The sequence below is a fragment of the Archocentrus centrarchus genome, chromosome 1 (assembly GCF_007364275.1).
Source record: "Archocentrus centrarchus isolate MPI-CPG fArcCen1 chromosome 1, fArcCen1, whole genome shotgun sequence".
In the NCBI taxonomy this organism is placed as follows: Eukaryota; Metazoa; Chordata; class Actinopteri; order Cichliformes; family Cichlidae; genus Archocentrus; species Archocentrus centrarchus.
Window position 1 is genome coordinate 38,283,938 of NC_044346.1, and position 17,580 is coordinate 38,301,517.

Consider the following 17,580-nt stretch of genomic DNA (forward strand, 5'->3'; position numbering starts at 1 on the left):
TCAAGTTGGAGAGAAATGATTATGATTATGAGTTTGATTATGAATGTAAGTTTTTAGCTGTTTTCATGCCATTTCTGATCATATTGATTTCAATGTATCAGGGATTTAGTCCTGTACATAAGTTACGGGACACACAATTTAAACTATTCTGCTTTTTTCCAGAATCATATTTGTATTCTTGAAATCTAGAGGAGCTTTATATGATTTGTGGTTCAGAGTAATCCTTATTTATCTTATACTGGGCCTTGGTACAGCCACTCAGTTCATCCTCCGTCTAAAACAAGCTGTTTTAGCTCCTCCCACTTTAGGTAGACTTTCTTCTCATAGGCTGGCCCACACAAAGAGAAGATTTATCTAGCAGGTGGGTGGGTCAGCTTTGCCTGAGATGACCATATTAGGGATATCTGCACTTACTGACATCACAGGGAGCCAAGACTCACAAAACTGTCTGAAATGCGCGTTTAGAGAAGTCTCAACATAGATTATTATGTTTGAAAAGTCCACAAAACACAAAGTCCAGAAGGGAAGGCAAAGCAAAACTAAACCCATGTTGGCACGAAGGGATGAACACACACAGGGAAAGATCACAGACTAAACAAAACTCCAAGACAGGCAGCTAACACACTGACACGCTGAGAAAAGGAAAACAGCACTATTTATAAGATGGCCCTTTTAAGGGCCATGAAGTCCTGTTTGGTGCAGTTTCACATCCAGGTGGTGCTATGCATGGACCCTGCATGGGCCTCATGTAAGTCAACCGTCTGGGTCCCAATGACCACATATTCAGGGCCGGTTAAAATCTATCTGGGCAAACCCATGTAGGGCCACCATGGAAACCACGGACAAAACCTTATGGGGCCCATAATGTTTGCCCTTGCTTATCCCATATGGGGCCCACCTAGGAGTACTGGCAGGGATCATGGCCCTGAGTTCATCCAGCTTAGTCTCTAGTGACTGGACATTAGCCTGCAGGATGCTTGGCATTGGTATTTGGTGTGCTCTTGGCCTCAGCCTGTCTTTCTTTTCCCTTGAGGCATTGTGCATGACCTGAGGCCCCAGCATCCTCCTTTGTTTGTGTTGACCCACTGGCGCAGTATGTCCTAAGGCCAAGCCATGTCGGGAGAAAAAGGTGTTAAAATACAGTTAGAGTGCTGTATTCCGATGTTTAAAGGAGTCTGTCTATCATACAGTACCAATCAAGGGTTTGGGCACACTCATGAATGGGCAAGTGGGCCCAAACTTTGGACTGGTACTGTACATGATATGACACAGAGCAGGTGAAATTAGGCAAATCAAAAATGGAAGCAAAAACTAGTAGATACAAACAGAGTGTCGACGGCTGCTGACCTCACCGGCACCATCTTACCATCTTATACTCATACGGGTAATTAAGGAAGTGGACACAGCAGGGTAATGAAATACAGCTGATGACAATCAAAGGTAATGAGACAGGAGGAACTAAAATTAAACACAAGACTATAGATATAAATGACTATCAAAATAAAACAGGAAGCAGCTCAACAGGGAATCCGTAACAGAGTCAAAGACTTCACAAGATATAGTATGACATAGGGAAGACAAAACTAATCCAATAAAATAACAAACTAGAATACTAAAATATAACTGCTTTGGAGCTCCAGCAGGGCATCTGAATGTTTTGTAAGTAAGAGATTTCAGATTATGATTTTAGTAAATTAAGTTGCTAAATTTTCATTGATGGCAATTTTTAGCTTTTTAAAATAAAATCTACAATAAAGGTTTTACTCTGGCAGCATTGGCATATAAAACATAAACTCATTAAGAAGAAAAACCCATTAGTTATGTTATTAGACAAAAATTAAAACAGTTCCTGTCTTTAACAGCATCACTGAGATCTTTTTCCAGATTTGTTGCACCTTGGAATCATGTTATAACTCGCACAATTATTCAGCATCATTTAGACCAAATGACTAATTTCTCCATGTCTAACTGTTTCTCCCTGCAGGTGACTGGGACTGTCATCCTCTAGATCCCACAGTATGGCATGTAAGTGTCAGCAGACTCTTCCTGTAACTCTGCCCTGATCACTTTATTCACATAACTACACCTAAATGTAAGCCTGATGTTTCATGTGACTCGTGCAAGTACAGGCCATCATATTTATCGACATATGAACAAATGACCAGTTTTTACATTTAATAATGTCCTTCATTACCATCCTCGTCTCTTTCGTCCCTGTAGCATCCAGTTTCGTGGCAGCCGTCCAAAGAAGGCGATCACCTGATTGGGCGCATCACTCTGAGCAAGAGGTCGGCCATGCCCCGTGAGGCTGGCTCCCTCTTGGGACTGAAAGTAAGCAGGGATTCATTTATATTAAGACATGCCAGATATGTCCTCACAGAAACAACAGACATTGTTGGAGAATGCCAGATATCCTGAGTGACATGTACATCTGATCTTATTGGACGTCTGTCTCATCTTTGTGTGCAGGTGGTAGGAGGGAAAATGACGGAGACGGGGAGACTTGGGGCCTTCATCACCAAAGTTAAAAAAGGGAGCCTGGCAGATGTTGTGGGACACCTACGTGCAGGTGCGACACGTAGAACATGTTCCTTTGCAGGAGCTGCAGAACTTAGACAATAATGCTTTCAAGAAGGAATGCATGTAAGATTAACCTGTGCAAAGAAATCATCATGTACCTTTCATCTTTAGTGGCATGAGTAGTGTACTTCTTGATCAAAATGGTAAATATTGTTATGTGTTGTTCCGGTTATGTGTTGAAGAAATCCTTCGCCGACACAGTCTCAATGAATAACATAAGGTTTATTACAAAAAAAAGACAATGTCAAAACAGACGCTCGAGACATCTGGGTGAGAGAAAGCCAATGATCTTCTGCCCACCGAACAAAGAAACTTACAGCCTTATATAGGCTTTAACATATGGTAGACACACTGCCACACGGACTGGTTCAAACCAGCTTTCTTGGGAGGTCAGAGAATCCTCAGTTTTACAACTTTCCTTTTTTGGTAAAGATAAACAGGGAGGATGAGCTCCCAAACCTGAGAAGGCCTCTTGCTGGAATTTTCCTACACCTTTAGGAGACAACATACATGCAGTTTCACGAGGGCCGGTGCCCTGCATGTTTTAGATGTGTTCCTGAGCCAACACACCTGAATCACATATAGAAGTCATTAGCAGGACTCTGGAGAACTTGATTGCATACTGAGGAGGTAATTCAGCCATTTGATTCAGGTGTGTTGGATCAGGGACACATCTAAAACCTGCAGGACACCGGCCCTCGAGGCCTGGGATTGCCCACCCCTGGTCTAATATCTGTGTGAGCTGGCACTTGAACTTTAACCAGCTTGCTCATGTCACACTTGCACTATATTGGACTTATACTTTTGATGGGTTTTTTTTTTTAGCAATTTTATAGTTTTATCATTCAAAGCACACAAAAAGATAGAAAAAAAATAAAACAAAACAGAAATTTGAGCCTATCCCAGCTGTCATAGGGCAAGAGGCGGGGTACACCCTGGACAGGTTGCTAGTCTGTTGCAGGGCTAACACAGAGAGACAGACAACCATGCACACTCACATTCACACCTAATGGCAATTTTAGAATCACAAATTAACCTAACCCCACTAACTGCACGTCTTTGGACTGTGGGAAGTACCTGGAGAACCCGGTTTCTGTACTGGAGTAGAGGGTGGTTTTGATTATGTGCTGAGAGAAATTTAGCCGGCACTGTTAAGTAACCTAGTGAAACCTAGTGCTCCCTTGACTGTTCTACTGGGTCTCTCTGCAGCATGGTTCTGTCTGCTAAAGCTCTCCAGCCCCAGAGACCCTTCGGTCCCTTGACTCATAGTACTGTAGTTCCCTGACACGCAATACCTTGAACTCCTTTGCAATGGCTTTCAAGGGGAGCCTTAATCTGCTGCTGTTTCCATAGAGGGCTATGCTGGTCAAACTCCTTGGCAGGCCTAGCCATCTTCTGAGATAGCGACTGACTCTCCTCTCCAATTGCTCAGTGGTGGATATGGGGAGCTCATAAATCAGCAGGGGCTAGAGAACTCCTGGCAGGATGCCATGCTGGTATATCCATGCTGTGAAATTTCCTGGAAGACCTGTCTTGTCTACTTGCTTCATCCAACCCTGAAACATTCTAGACTGTTGCTCCATCTTTAAGGGTGCTGTTAAACATTCTCCCAAAGTTCTTAATTGGTTTTTCCGAGATGTTTGGGATTGACAGACCTACAATAGTATCTGGCCTTACTTAAGCACCAGGGACCTTGATTTCTCTGGTTTGCCCAACCCAACACCAGTCCCTGCAGAATCCATCTGGCTCCTGGAACAGAATCTGTAGTTGCTGTTAGGTCATCCATGAAGGCTCAGATTGGTGGCTGATGAATCCCTGGCTTTGACTTTGGCACTCTGCACTCTGGCTCTGTCGATTTTTAACATGTTCACTGCCAGGGCACAAAGGATCACTGAGATGGTACAACCTGTTATAACCCAATCTTGTACTGCTCAGATGCTAAAGGCCCTGCAATGACTGTCAGGCTGAAGTCAGAGTAGTAGTCCAGGATCAGATCTTTCACTTAAGCTGGCATACGATATCTCTCCAGCATCTCCTGGACAAGTTTGTGGGGCCATAAGAATTTGTCACGTCCCACCAAAGCACTGTCAGGTCACCGCTGTTATCCATCGCGTCTTGTAGTAGCTGTGTGACCACCCCAGTGTGCTCAAGGCAGCCAGAAAACCCTGGTATGCCACTCTTCTGCACTGAAGTGTTAATGTATTGGTTCTTAAGCGGGAAATCTGCCAGCCATTTTGCCACAATGCCAAAGAATGTTTTTCCTTCAACACTGAGCAAGAATATACTCCTTAGCTGGCTGATGTTTCGTGAATCTTCCTCTTTTGGATTCCACACACCATCTGCAGGACACCATTGTCTTGCTGCCCTGCCTCATCTCCAAATGACCCAGATGATCTTCCAACGCCCATGTCAAAGCTTTGAACAGTGCTTGCATGATGTTCCACTTGGACCTGGTGGCCCAAGCCTTCCTCACTACATCTTTTACTTCCTGCAGGAATGGCTCTTTCAGGTAAAATGGTTCAATTGGCTCTGGTGGTTGTATCACTGCCCAGCATGAGCCCAGGTCTTGGTCACTATTGGGATCAGTGAAGGTGGTAGGAAGGTATTGATCTAATGGTTCTTTAGAATATGTCAGGCATCCACTGCGTTTTTGGCCAAGGAGCTGCCTGACAAATCCGGATTGGTTGGTAACAAAGGCTGACCTCTTTCTAGCACTCTCTCTCCTCCATCTTTGGTGTTGCTCTGCCCTTTGCAGGCTCAGTTGCCAGTCCTTGTTTACCAAGTTCAATTCATAGCTTTAATTTGGGTCCTTCTTCACAGAAGGTGGGGTTCGGGCTGTCAACCCTCCCACCCCAAGCCTGCCATCTTTCCATGCTGTCGATTCGCTCTCCAGTTTTCACCAGTCTTTTCCCGGTTGTCTTTTCTCCATTCCTTGCCTGTGATGCCAAGCACAGCATAGGCCCTGCAGAGTGACTGCCCCATGAAACCTCTACACCCAACCTGTTCTATAAATAAACACTAATAATTGTTTTCAGTCACCTTAAAACCAAAACTGATTGTAAGTTAGTTTTCTAAATGAGGCATCTGACTTACACTTTTTCCAGAAGTCTAGGGAAAATGACCCTACTTCTCCAACCACCTGTGACCTCAGTAAACATTTTCCTGTGAGTTTATGGTCGCAATGGATAGTTTTAAGTCTTATCTAATATAAAATTGTTAATTTTCTAAATTGTTCTAAATTGTTTTCCCCATTAAAATAAAAAATGAGGATAAAGCAGGGTATGATTTACATGTGAGTGACGAGTCCTAAGTGTAAGACCGTCAGGTCCACCCCTCAGTCATCATGTCCAGTTTCAAAACATGCTTAGCCTGAGGTTTCACAAAAAGACTTTGCTAACCAAATGTTGATGTCACACTGGCAACAGCCATCATTTTTATACAGTCTTTGACCCATCATAGATGGCATCATTAGTCAACCAGTTTAGAAACTCTTTGTATGAAATACCCAGCAGAAAAGCTGCACTGCCACCACACTGTAGTTTATATTTCCTTTGACACAAAGTGAGGAGAATTCAAACCTCACTTTGATTTTGAGAAGGATGAATCATGTTTTCAGGTGACCAAGTGCTGCAGTGGAACGGGAAGTCACTTCCAGGAGCGACGAAGAAAGAAGTGTACAACATCATTCTCGAGTCCAAGGCCGAGCCTCAAGTGGAGATTGTTGTTTCGAGACCTATAGGGTGAGTTTAATGTTACTAATTGTTGTTAAAATACAGCAGCTTTGACTTTTTTTCTGACAGACTTTTGATGTGTCTTCTTCTTTTATCTAAAAGCTCTGTCAACCGAATTATGTCCAAACACTTCTTGAGAAAGGTGTCTAGAGTCCATCAGTAAGTAGAGTTGGCGAAATTGGTGGAGCCACTTCCTTGTGTGTCTTCCCTGAAATCATTCAGATCCAGGAGCAACATCCCCTTATTTTTAGATGTTATTCAGTTCCTGGTTACCCACTGTCTTTCCCGCACCGTTAATATCGCTGACTCCTTTTTCTTCTTCTTCTGTCCTAGAAACTGTTTGTTACTCACTAATAGAGGGAAAATTTTATTGTACTTCATGACTCTTTTACTTTTACAGAGACATCCCAAGAATCCCAGAGTCCTCCCACCCTCCTCTAGAATCTAGTAAGTGTTTATATGAGCAGCTTTACATGCTTCATGTTTCAAAATGTGCTTTCATTTAATTTTTCCCATGATTTATTCTGCTGACCCCTCAGCAGGCTCCAGCTCCTTTGAGTCCCAGAAGATGGACCGTCCCTCTATATCCGTGATGTCCCCTACAAGTCCCAGCACTCTCCGAGACCTTCCTCTGGTTCTGCCTGGACAGCTCTCTGTGAGTATCAGACAGAGGAGGAACAGAACAATGAGGTTTATCTGACGGGATTTAGATTCAAAAGGGAGCTAACTGCCTTCGCACATCGCACAGGTGAAGCTGTGGTACGACAAAGTGGGCCATCAGCTGATCGTCAACGTCCTTCAAGCCATAGATCTGCCATCCCGACCAGACGGACGACCTCGAAACCCCTACGTCAAGATGTACTTCCTGCCTGATAGGAGGTCAGCTCGTTATGTTCATTTTCACTTATTTTGCATCTCACTGTACTCTTCCTCGTGCTCTAAATGAATCAGTTATGTCTTTTCTGTTTCAGTGATAAGAGTAAACGACGGACTAAAACGGTGAAAAAGAGCGCTGAGCCCAAGTGGAACCAGACCTTTATTTATTCCCACGTTCACCGGCGAGACTTCAGAGAACGCATGCTGGAGATCACAGTGTGGGACCAGCCCCGAGTCCAGGAGGAGGAGAGCGAATTCCTGGGCGAGGTGGGTGACAACATGTGTCTAATTTGCAGGCAAATTCAAGGTTAGTGACAGTTTATATAATCACAGGAATATACAGTTTCCTGTGACATTAAACAAATACTATTGCTTCAGGAAATATTCCCACTGGTGTACTTTCTGAGAAACTCTCTCCGAGATCCATTTTCTTCCACTTTTTCTAATTCAGGGTCTTTTTTATACCAATCATGTCAGCTATTTTCCTTTCAGTACCACTTACTTTTTCAGCCTTTTGTTGCCCCATCCCATTGCTGCCATCAGATTCAAAATTAGCTAATATCCTTATATAAAATCCTCATTAATCTTTAATCTTTAAACCTTATTTATCTTGGGGCAGCTCCTGCTGTTTTAGGTCCTCCCTCTTTAAGTAGACTTTCTTCCAATTGGCTGCCCCTCGTAAACAGAAGCAGGCGTGCAGGTAGATTTTCTGTGCCCACAGCCAGAGCGGCTCCTGAAATAAAATTAAGGATATCTGGTCTTATCGACATCACACAGAGCCAAGAGATAGTAACAGATAATATAATTTCCTACATAATTTGGAATGTTCCCAAATACGTTTAACAGAACTGGAAGTCATGGGATTTTTCCAGTTAAAGCAGAGGCTCCTTCACTGCATGCTTTAAGGAGTTGTAAGATGAACAAATGAGGGCTCTTAAGATGAAGATGAAGACAAGTAAAAGCAAGCAAGCACTGTTTCTTTATGCAGCACTTTTCACAGACAGGAGCCACAAAGTGCTTTACAAAAACAGTAATAAAGAAAAAGAATAGAGTAGATAAAAGTATATTAAATTAAAAAGGATAATTACTCTAAATGTAATGAGCATTAAAAAAAATCAGTGATAAAAATGTGCAAAAGTAGAGCCGGTGCAGGCATGTGTCATGGTCCCGGGTCTGCAACCCTGTCTTTCTTAGTTTAATGGAAGTTTTTTTTCGGGATCACTGTTTCATTTTGTTATATTGTTTCATGTGTTCCACTGATGTATTCCCAGTTGCTTTAGACTTTAGTTCTCCCTTTAACCCCTCCCTTTTGTGTCTGTTTCCCTCAGTGTGTGTGTGTGTGTGTGTGTGTGTGTGTGTGTGTGTGTTTGTGTGTGTGTGTGTGTGTGTGTGTGTGTGTGGTGTAAAGTTTGCATTTGTTTCCCTGTCTTCTCACTTCCTGTTTTATTTTGCCAGTCTCGTGATCTGTGTGCTGTGTGTCCTGCTTTGCTTCTCTTTTGTGTCGTTCTGTTCGCCTGTTCTTCCAGCTGTTTCCACGTCCCCATGATCTCTGTGTGTGTGTACTGTTGCACTTTCCTTTGTTCCCAGTCAGAGCATCAAGGCTCCCGTCGTTCAGGTTTCCTCATCACCTCAGCTCCCAGTGTTCAGTGTGTGTCCCAGTTTAGTTCTAGTATTTTGTTCTCTGGTATTCAGCCTAATAAAGGCTCATTTTTAGTTCATCCCTGCCTGCCTCCTGTGTGTCGGCTCCTGGGTCCTCATTCCTTGCACTCCACCACACATGACAGCATGTTACTCAAATGTCTGCACCAGACTCACCTGCAGGCGGAGGATTTTATATAAGGAAATTAGCTCATTTTGAATCTGATGGCAGACTCACCTGTGGAAAAAGCAGACCTGCTGCTCTGTTTTTCTCATGCTCCCCTCCCCTCTCTGTCCCCTTTCAGATCCTCATAGAGCTGGAGACGGCCTTGCTGGATGACATTCCTCACTGGTATAAACTCCAGACACATGACGTATCCTCTATACCTCTGCCCCAGCCCTCCCCATACCTCCCGCGGAGGCATGTCCACGGAGACAGCCCCAGCAAGAAACTGCAGAGTATGTGTGTTCGTTCATTTACAGGATCTTTAACCCACAGCGTTTGAGCGTCGTGGCTAACATTTCCTCTTCTGAGCTTTCTCCTTTGTCTCTCTCAGTGTGGGAGAATCTCTCAACCTTACCCTGTCTTGTATGTGTGCGTTATGTGTGTGCTTTTGTGTGTGTGCAGGGTCTCATCGCATCATTGATACAGAGTTTGATGATGGTTTGATAGTAGTGACTGAAGGTGGGTGGGGGGCATGGTTACTGAGTGTTTCCTTATAGTAGTCTGTAGGTGCCCAGCACTGGATGAGAGAGCATCCTCGTGCATCCTCCCTCCGTGTCCTTTGGAAACCTTTTGGGTCTGCTTCTATTTTAAAATAAATTGCACCCAAATTAAAATAATTAATTTGAGCTGCATCAGCAAAAACACTCTAAAGTATTTTGCAAATCATCATATTTCCTACCGGAATGCAGATTTGGAATTTGCTGTAGTAGCGTGAGGCTGCATGAGCATTTACTCCTCTTTTTCTGGGCCTTAGAAATAGCGAAGCTGCTGAGTGCATGTTGGACTGCAGAGCTGCAGTAGCTCACTGCCATCCCACCACATCTCCTGCCATCCTGCATGCTTCTATCTGCTGCTTACGTCACTGAACGGACACTGAACATGTGCAGTAGAAGACATTTTAGCAGCAGCCGCTCTGCTGTCCTCCTGTTTCTGTCCTCGCTTCAGTCCCTTTGTGCTTCTGGTTTAGACTTTAGTGCAATTTTATCTTATTTATGTTGGCCTTGAAAAATGTCATATGACAAAAACGGTGTACATGATCAGGAAAGTATTTGAACTATGCTTTTTTTCATATTTACGTGGGCCTTTGTCACTACAATACCCATGAGCCTCAGCTGCAGTTTAAATACTGCACCATAGGTGATGAATTCATTCATTGACCTAAAATCCAGAAATGTGTTCATTTTAGTTGCAGTGTAAGGGTGGACCTGACAATGGCATCTTGAGTCAGTTTTTTATGCACAGGTTTCTACCTTAGACATATTTTTTTGTATTTACGTGTTTTATTATTATTTATTATTTTTGTTTTTTGCTCTTATCCAGTGTGCAGCTCTCTAACAGGCTGCTACCTGAAACGATCTTTAGAAGAAATGAATGAGAATTTCACTCAACTTTGGGTAGTTCTGTTTCACATCTTAGGGCGGGGCTTTACCTCACAAGATAACACACCTTGAGGTGACTGTTGTGATTTGGCGCTATATAAATAAAACTGAACTGGAGTCAATCTTACACATCGCACATTTAAAGCTGCAGCTGGCAGAAGTCTAGAAAGAGCAAAAGGGGAAAAAAAGCCAGGTTGATGTCTCTGTAGAGGTTCATCAGCTGTTATCTAGAGGGGCCAAGTGGCCACTGGCTGATTCCTGTTTAACAGTTTCACAGTTTTGAGTTATTTTCAAAAAATTTTGAGATACATAACTTAAAATTTCTAGTTAGCTCAGCCAATCAGTTTTTTCCTTGTTACCAGGAGGCTGAAGGCATCAGCTGTCCAACAGTTCAACATGAAAACACTGATTCCTTCATTCACTAGAAGTCATTCAAAGGTCAAAAACCTGACGACAGTTTGTTCGTGTTTGCTAAACACTGCTAGCTCACTGATACTGTCATTACCATAGAAATATATACATACATACGATTTTGCGTGTGCATCCGTTGGCATCATCTGTTTCAGGGTAACAAGGAAATTTTGAGATACATAACTTGAAATTTCAAGAAAATAAGTAGAAATTTTGAGTTATGGATCCTCAAATCGACCAATAAATGCCCTGGTTCATGATGAGGACGACTGTTTAAACACCAGCTCTAACTGAACCAGGACATTTATTGGTCGACTCGAGGATCAAACACCTGTTGTGAATTTTGCCGTTAAGCTCCTCGTTAGAGAACAGCAACTTGTGCAAAAAGTTCTGAAACATTTAACAGTTGGACATGTGCATTCAAAAGCTTAGAAAAGGTCACATTAAGTTCACCTGCAAAGGTTTGAATGCATTTTAGGCTCGTCCTGAAATTTCACCCAAAAGACAAATATCCCTTTTTGTGAGTGGTGTATTCACCCATAACAGCCAACAGGAGGAGGACGAGTACGACTGATGGCTCGAATTAAGTCACAGTAACGTGTTTTTAGAACTTTAGAAGTCCTGCAGTTGTAAATCACAGCATGTCACTTTTATAAACATTTCTCATGTTGTATCTGAATAACCTGTGCACGGCGTACCCCTCCTCTCACCCTCTGTTACCTGGAACATGCCTGGATAGATGAAGAGATCACACTAAATCCTGTTCTGTAGTTTAAGTTTAGAAGCAACGTGAGTGATTTCTGCTCGCCACGTTAATGGTTCAGGAATGTCTACGTAGTTTTCTGCAGGCAGTCCTTTCTTAATGAAGTGTCCTGCAGCCCCCTCTCTTGCTTAAGTGTCATAAGCCCATCCCATCAGACATATAGCATATGCATGCTGTACCTATCCAGCCATTCTACCTCCAAAACCTAGCCACCCACATCAAGACACTTAGACATCACGGAAAATTGAAGTTAGCACCTTACCAATCCAAGGAGCAATGATAAACTTGGAATATAGCTTCTGATTGCTCTCTGGTGATGATGAATATCTCCTGAGATGAGATGCGTTTCAGTGCATTAAATGTTCCTCTTTTGGGCTGCTTTGTGGTGTATGCAGCTATTTTCAGTGGAATAGTAGTTTTTAATGCAGGAGTTTCCACCATCCAAAGAGAAGTTCACATGAATTAGTAGAATAGCCAGTTAGAGTGGCTTCTGTCTGATCTGTGATTGGCCAAAGTCTCCCATCGCAAAGCCAAGAGGAAGTGCAGAAATGTAGGTTTGTGTGTGTGTGTGCGAGTCACTGCCTACGCCAGCTTTAAATAGAACTAATGCTAGCTGTGTGACTCTTGTTGCATTTATTTTCTTCTGTTTCATGTGACTTAAATCTTTGTAGCCTCGTAGCTGTAAATGTCTGCTTTGTCACCTCATCAGCCACCTCATGGTATTAAAAACAAGCTAACCTCAGAGCTGACAGGCACATTTACAGAAACAGTCACATGACCAGCTAAACTGTGTTTGCCAGCTGCTCATATGCCCATAAAACATCCCGACGTGATGTTTTACAGTGTGTAGGTGAATGGCACCTGTAATGGCAGCGAGTAGCACAACACTCACAACTGGTGCATCCTTAACCAAGGACACAAATGCCTGGATGTGTGTGAGTGTGTGTATTCGTGCTGTGCGTGAATGAAACTTGAAACACGTATTGTGTGTGTTTCGCACGTGCTTGTGTGTCCATACTGGATCTGTGTGTGGGTGCAGGTGCAGAGCGTAACTCCAGGGAGAGGGAGCGGGGCAGCACGCTGGCCGTGCCCGAGCAGCAGCGGCCCGTCCAGCACCGCTCGCGCTCAGTGTCTCCTCACCGAGAGGACTCGTGCAGGGCTCGCTCTCGGCCTGCGCACGTGCCCATGCAAAGGTGAGTTTCCACCTGCGAGCTTTACCTGCTGGTTGGATGGATTTTGTAATCTGTGTTGTTGTACCGCTTCTAGCTTGTGTTCAGCATCAGTTACCATGGTAATCTAGCCAGGTTAAAATAGAGGCACCTTCCTGGCACTGAAAGCTTCACATTCCTCAATAACACATTAACCTCGCTTTGCAGTACAGGCAGCATTTACTTTGCATTTGTGCTCATTGTGTCTCGGATTCAAATGAAGTCTCATCTTCAGTCAGGTCACATTAAAGTGAGGAGAAACACAATAAAATCACAGCTGCGTGAAACAGAAACATGCCTCATGTTTGTATCATATTTTCTTTCTTTAAATCACTGGACCCATCGTGTCGTTCATCAGGAGCTTGGATGAGATCCACCAGAACCGCCACCATTCCCGCTCCCCCTCCCGTTACCACGAGCCCCACTTGGAGCACCAACGCTCAGGTGACTCGGACTACGAGTACTCTGAGGACAGGTAACCTGTTGTTGGAATCTCCCGGGATCTTCAGAGTGAGGGGCGGGGTTAAGAAAATGTCTTCTAGTTTTATGGTTAAAAAAAAAATCAAGATTCACGTGTGTGAGACCAGAGGCTCGATCTGTAACAGTGAAACTGGCCGTCATCAAACATGAATTTATGACAGGATTCTGGTTACTGATATTTCTCAAAGGTTGAATCTTGTTTTCATTTATCGGTGTGTCTAATGTGATCTTACCAAACTAATTTCTACTAATACGACTAACAGAGTGAACCTGCCCATATGGAAAAGAAATAGAAAACAACACTTGCAGTAAATGTTTAATTTTTTTGTATTTATTTTATGTCTCATGAAGCCTGAAGCTTCTTTTCCACAGAACATGGCATGTGCTGCACGTGCATCTGTAAGGATACTGGAGCTGTTTTCTTCTTTACCTTAATTAAGAAGCTTTAATACATATTGTAAAGCACACGCCTGACGTGTCGACATGGTTTTGGTTTATGATCATGTTCAACTCATTTCCTGCTTTATTTTGTAATTCTTGGTTGCTGCTGTCAGTTCTAATTTCTGCTGTACAGCATGTACATCATGTTGGTCTCTTTGCTGTTAAGCAGTTTCTGGGCTTCCTCGTGTATCAAGCTCCTTGTGAATGACTTTTGGCTTTTTGGGGGTTTTCTTTTTGTCTGCTGTGTTCGTCACACATGATACAAGATTAGGATTAAAGATTTGGATTTTGAAGGATTGCACCCCTTTTGCCCATTGGTACTCTTGCATGCAGTAGACTGCGCGGATAGTTAGTTGCACAGTGTGTGAATCAAACTGAACATGGCAGCTTGTGCACTTATCAGAAAAAACACTGACCCTGATTATATTTTTACAAGTATTTACAACTTGTTGAGCCTCCAGGCTTCTCCTGCTGTGCTGATGATGTATTCAGGCAACCCAGAGCTGAGCTCAAAGAGCCAGGTCACCTCTTATTCAAACTATTGTGCAAACAATAGTTTGCAAGAAAGCCCTCAGTGAATATGAGAGAATTGAGCTAAATTAGCATGCAAATGCAAAAATACACATTATTATTTCACAAATACAGTATTGACAGTGTGTCTGAAATTAAATGACACACTGATGTGGGTGGAGAAGCTGGTTCATGCCTCGAGTCAAAATGGAGGCTGCCATATAACAGCTCATTGTGCTTCCTGAGACTCACAGAAGGATATTTTACTACACAAACTAAATAAAAATAAAACTTCATTTATTGTTGCAACCCCTGTGAAGGACGTTACTGAGTGTTCAGAGCTTCTTCGATCTCTTCTTCCTGCTGCAGCCTGTGACGGTGGAAGGTGCGGAGCTGCCATCATAGGCTGCAGCATGTAGCCTCCTTTTCCATGTGGATGCACTTATGCACTCTGAACAGGAAGCACAGGGATGCTGCTTACTCGAGTAAATGTTATAAGACTCAGATGTGAAACATGAACATTTACTGCTGGAGTGTACGTACACTCTTTTCCATATGGGACTCTCTCTGCCGTTGAATGGAGACTTGATTGAAATCTCAGAATTATGATTTCCTGGTTTCTGTCATTCATAACTTCACTTTGCCTGTCTGAGTTGCCATCCTCTTCTTTTGTGTTGTTTTTCATTTGTTCACCCATCGTCATGCCAATGACAGTGAGGTCCTGGAGATGCACAGGTCTATCCGGGGCGGGAGTGCCGAGTGCCTGCACACAAACAGGTAAACAGAAAAAAAGACAGCCAGCATTCAGCTTTGTTTCAGTAGCTGTCCTCATTTCCATGTTCACTCTATGTTAACAACTCCATCTTAACACTTAAAGTTGGCATTTTTGATGCAAGAGGAACATGATTATGGTTAAGTCTGTTATTTCTGCACATGCATGAACACAAAAGTAGTTGTAGCACACTCATAAATTCATATCTATTTTCTATCTTATCTATCTGTCTCATAACAACACACCACACTGTATGAGGGGATTAGAGCCCTGCTCAGCACCTGACCTCAAACAAGGCAAAGCTTTGTGATGAATTCCAGGGTTCTAGCCAGCGACTGATCACCCAGCGCTGCGCTGGGCTGAGAATTTCACCAGTTCGCTCTTGGAACTGTTCAATCACTCCACCCTGTTGCCCATACCACACTGATTTTTTTTTTCTCCTGCTAGATCACTGCACTGTAGTATTATTTCACCACAATTTACAATCTGCCACGGGCATTTTCGTTCACAGTGTGCACACGCCAAATCGCGACGGCCATGCTTGATTTTGCAGGGAAAACTGGCGACCAGCGTGAAACCGAGGGGGAAGTAGAGGAAAAAGGGAGCTCAATGGACAATTTTGGGCTTTCTGTAAAACATAAAATCCCAGTTTGTCTTGTTTCTTGTCTTCGTAGACTCTCAAGGATAAAACACTGATGTGTTGCTTAAGGAATTAACAATAGCTGCAGGTAAACATGCATCTTGTAGTGATGCGTCATTCACAAAAGTGCCGGCTCTAAGAGCCGATGCTTGATAATGAATCAGAAGAGTCGACTCCCCAGTTTCTCATTAGCTCTGCTCACAAACCTGAGGACAAGGCCAGAACTGATGGGCACACCATGCAGCCAATCACACAGGGGAACATGGGATTATACCATTATGTTAAAGCAGAGGGGGAGATAAAAGTTCCACTGAGTGTGGGTGTAGTCCAGGTACAGACAGCAAGACAGCGGTGCAAAAACACATGAATATGAGTGATACCTGTTAAAGAAGCAGCATTTTGGCCGCAATTTAAGGAAACTGGAAACAGCAGAGCAGAGTGCCGTCACTGCAAATTGAAAATTACAGTAGAGCAGGTTCCTCCACAAACCTGCACCGACATATAAGAACGGTCTGTCCCTCGGTGCAGTTGGAGAACAGAGGGCAAGCTAGCTCTCTGTCTACTGACCCTGTTGAGTCTGGTCCCGAACATCCCGTGCCCTCCCCATAACTGCAACTGTAACCCGTCCTACTGCAGCACAAAACAAAATAAGTTGGTGTGTTTGTTTCTCCTTTGTTCCATTAAAAGTTTATTTAAAATGTTAAACAAAAGAATGTTTTTTTTGTTTGTTTTTTAACAAGACAAATGCACAAAATAAAGCAATTATAAAGTTTATCATAAAAGACTGAAGGCAAAAGAGCTTCTCAGCACACAAACCATTAATTTTTGCTTATTTAGGCTAAAATATGAGGCTACAAATGATAACCATTAAAGAGCCATTTGGGAGCCGAAAGAGCCGGCTCTCTGAAAAGAGCCGAACTTCCCAACGCTATTTCAGAGGATGTAGGACAGACTAGTCACATGGTCCAATCAGATTCTGGTGCCTTCAATGACCCGTAAGACCGACTATTATCACCCTGAATTAGCAAACTGGCCCGGCATTAGGAAGCTAATTAGCATTAGTAAACTAATACTAATTAGCCCCCACCCCAACACACGCGCGCCGGGCTGAAATTTTCTTCTGACTAGAACCCTGAATTCATTTATTTTATGTATTTATTTTGCTTTGGATGTCTTCTCTGCATAACAGCAGTTATGTGTTGTTTTTCAACTTTTTTCTTGTCTTCCTTTACGTGCATGATGTCCGCTCATACAACCAGGGGCATAGGTAGATACAGCAACACCCTCCCCCCCAAAATGCCCCTGTTAGTAAATGGTATCCATAAAGACATTTACAGGTAAGCTTTTAGTGTTAAAGGCAGTCCTGCAAACCCCTTCTCTGTGCCTGTTCAGCGTTCCCAGACTCATTTGTGTGGAGTTGGTGGGCCATTTATTTGTGGCTGTGTTCTCTCGATGCAGTAAATGCCTGTGTGTCTCCCAGACCGCTGTGCTGATTGTGCGTGCTGTGGTCAGAGTGTGTGCCAAGTTGCTTTGTCATGGTGCCACTTTGTGAGTGTTGCTTTCTCCTCGGTGTTACGCAGTCCTTCAAAAGACCACGCTGCTAATCTTACATTTGCAGCCCATCTACTACAAATCACAAATACTAAACATCAGTTGTTATTGGGGTTTTGTTGTTGTTGTTGTTTTATAAAAAAAACACTAATTGTAGTTTCTGGTACCTGTGAGGGTCATTTTCACACATGCATACCAGCATGCATGGTGACTGCATCATCTGCAGACGTGTAAATATCAGGTGGTCTGCTGCCTGCTGCACGGGCAGCTCCCTCACCTCAACCATGCTGAGTAACTTCCAGTTTGGAGGCTGAACACAGGCTGGGTGTGACGGCAGAAATATGTGCTCCCAGAGCTTCTCAAACCTTTTAGGG

At 43.3% G+C, this 17,580-nt stretch overlaps 1 protein-coding gene across 1 annotated transcript in view; it reads left to right on the forward strand.

Moving 5' to 3' along the window:
- The window catches only part of rims1b (regulating synaptic membrane exocytosis 1b), an 83,746-nt gene that overhangs the window by 46,974 nt on the left and 19,192 nt on the right, over positions 1-17,580 (forward strand). The window contains exons 6-20 of the mRNA XM_030753469.1: positions 1,985-2,025; positions 2,221-2,331; positions 2,470-2,569; positions 6,197-6,320; positions 6,414-6,470; positions 6,712-6,758; positions 6,851-6,966; positions 7,060-7,190; positions 7,283-7,454; positions 9,131-9,284; positions 9,454-9,510; positions 12,644-12,797; positions 13,171-13,287; positions 14,958-15,020; positions 16,915-16,992. Coding sequence (XP_030609329.1) covers positions 1,985-2,025; positions 2,221-2,331; positions 2,470-2,569; positions 6,197-6,320; positions 6,414-6,470; positions 6,712-6,758; positions 6,851-6,966; positions 7,060-7,190; positions 7,283-7,454; positions 9,131-9,284; positions 9,454-9,510; positions 12,644-12,797; positions 13,171-13,287; positions 14,958-15,020; positions 16,915-16,992 — 1,522 coding nt within the window. The remainder of the gene's footprint in view (positions 1-1,984; positions 2,026-2,220; positions 2,332-2,469; positions 2,570-6,196; positions 6,321-6,413; positions 6,471-6,711; positions 6,759-6,850; positions 6,967-7,059; positions 7,191-7,282; positions 7,455-9,130; positions 9,285-9,453; positions 9,511-12,643; positions 12,798-13,170; positions 13,288-14,957; positions 15,021-16,914; positions 16,993-17,580) is intronic.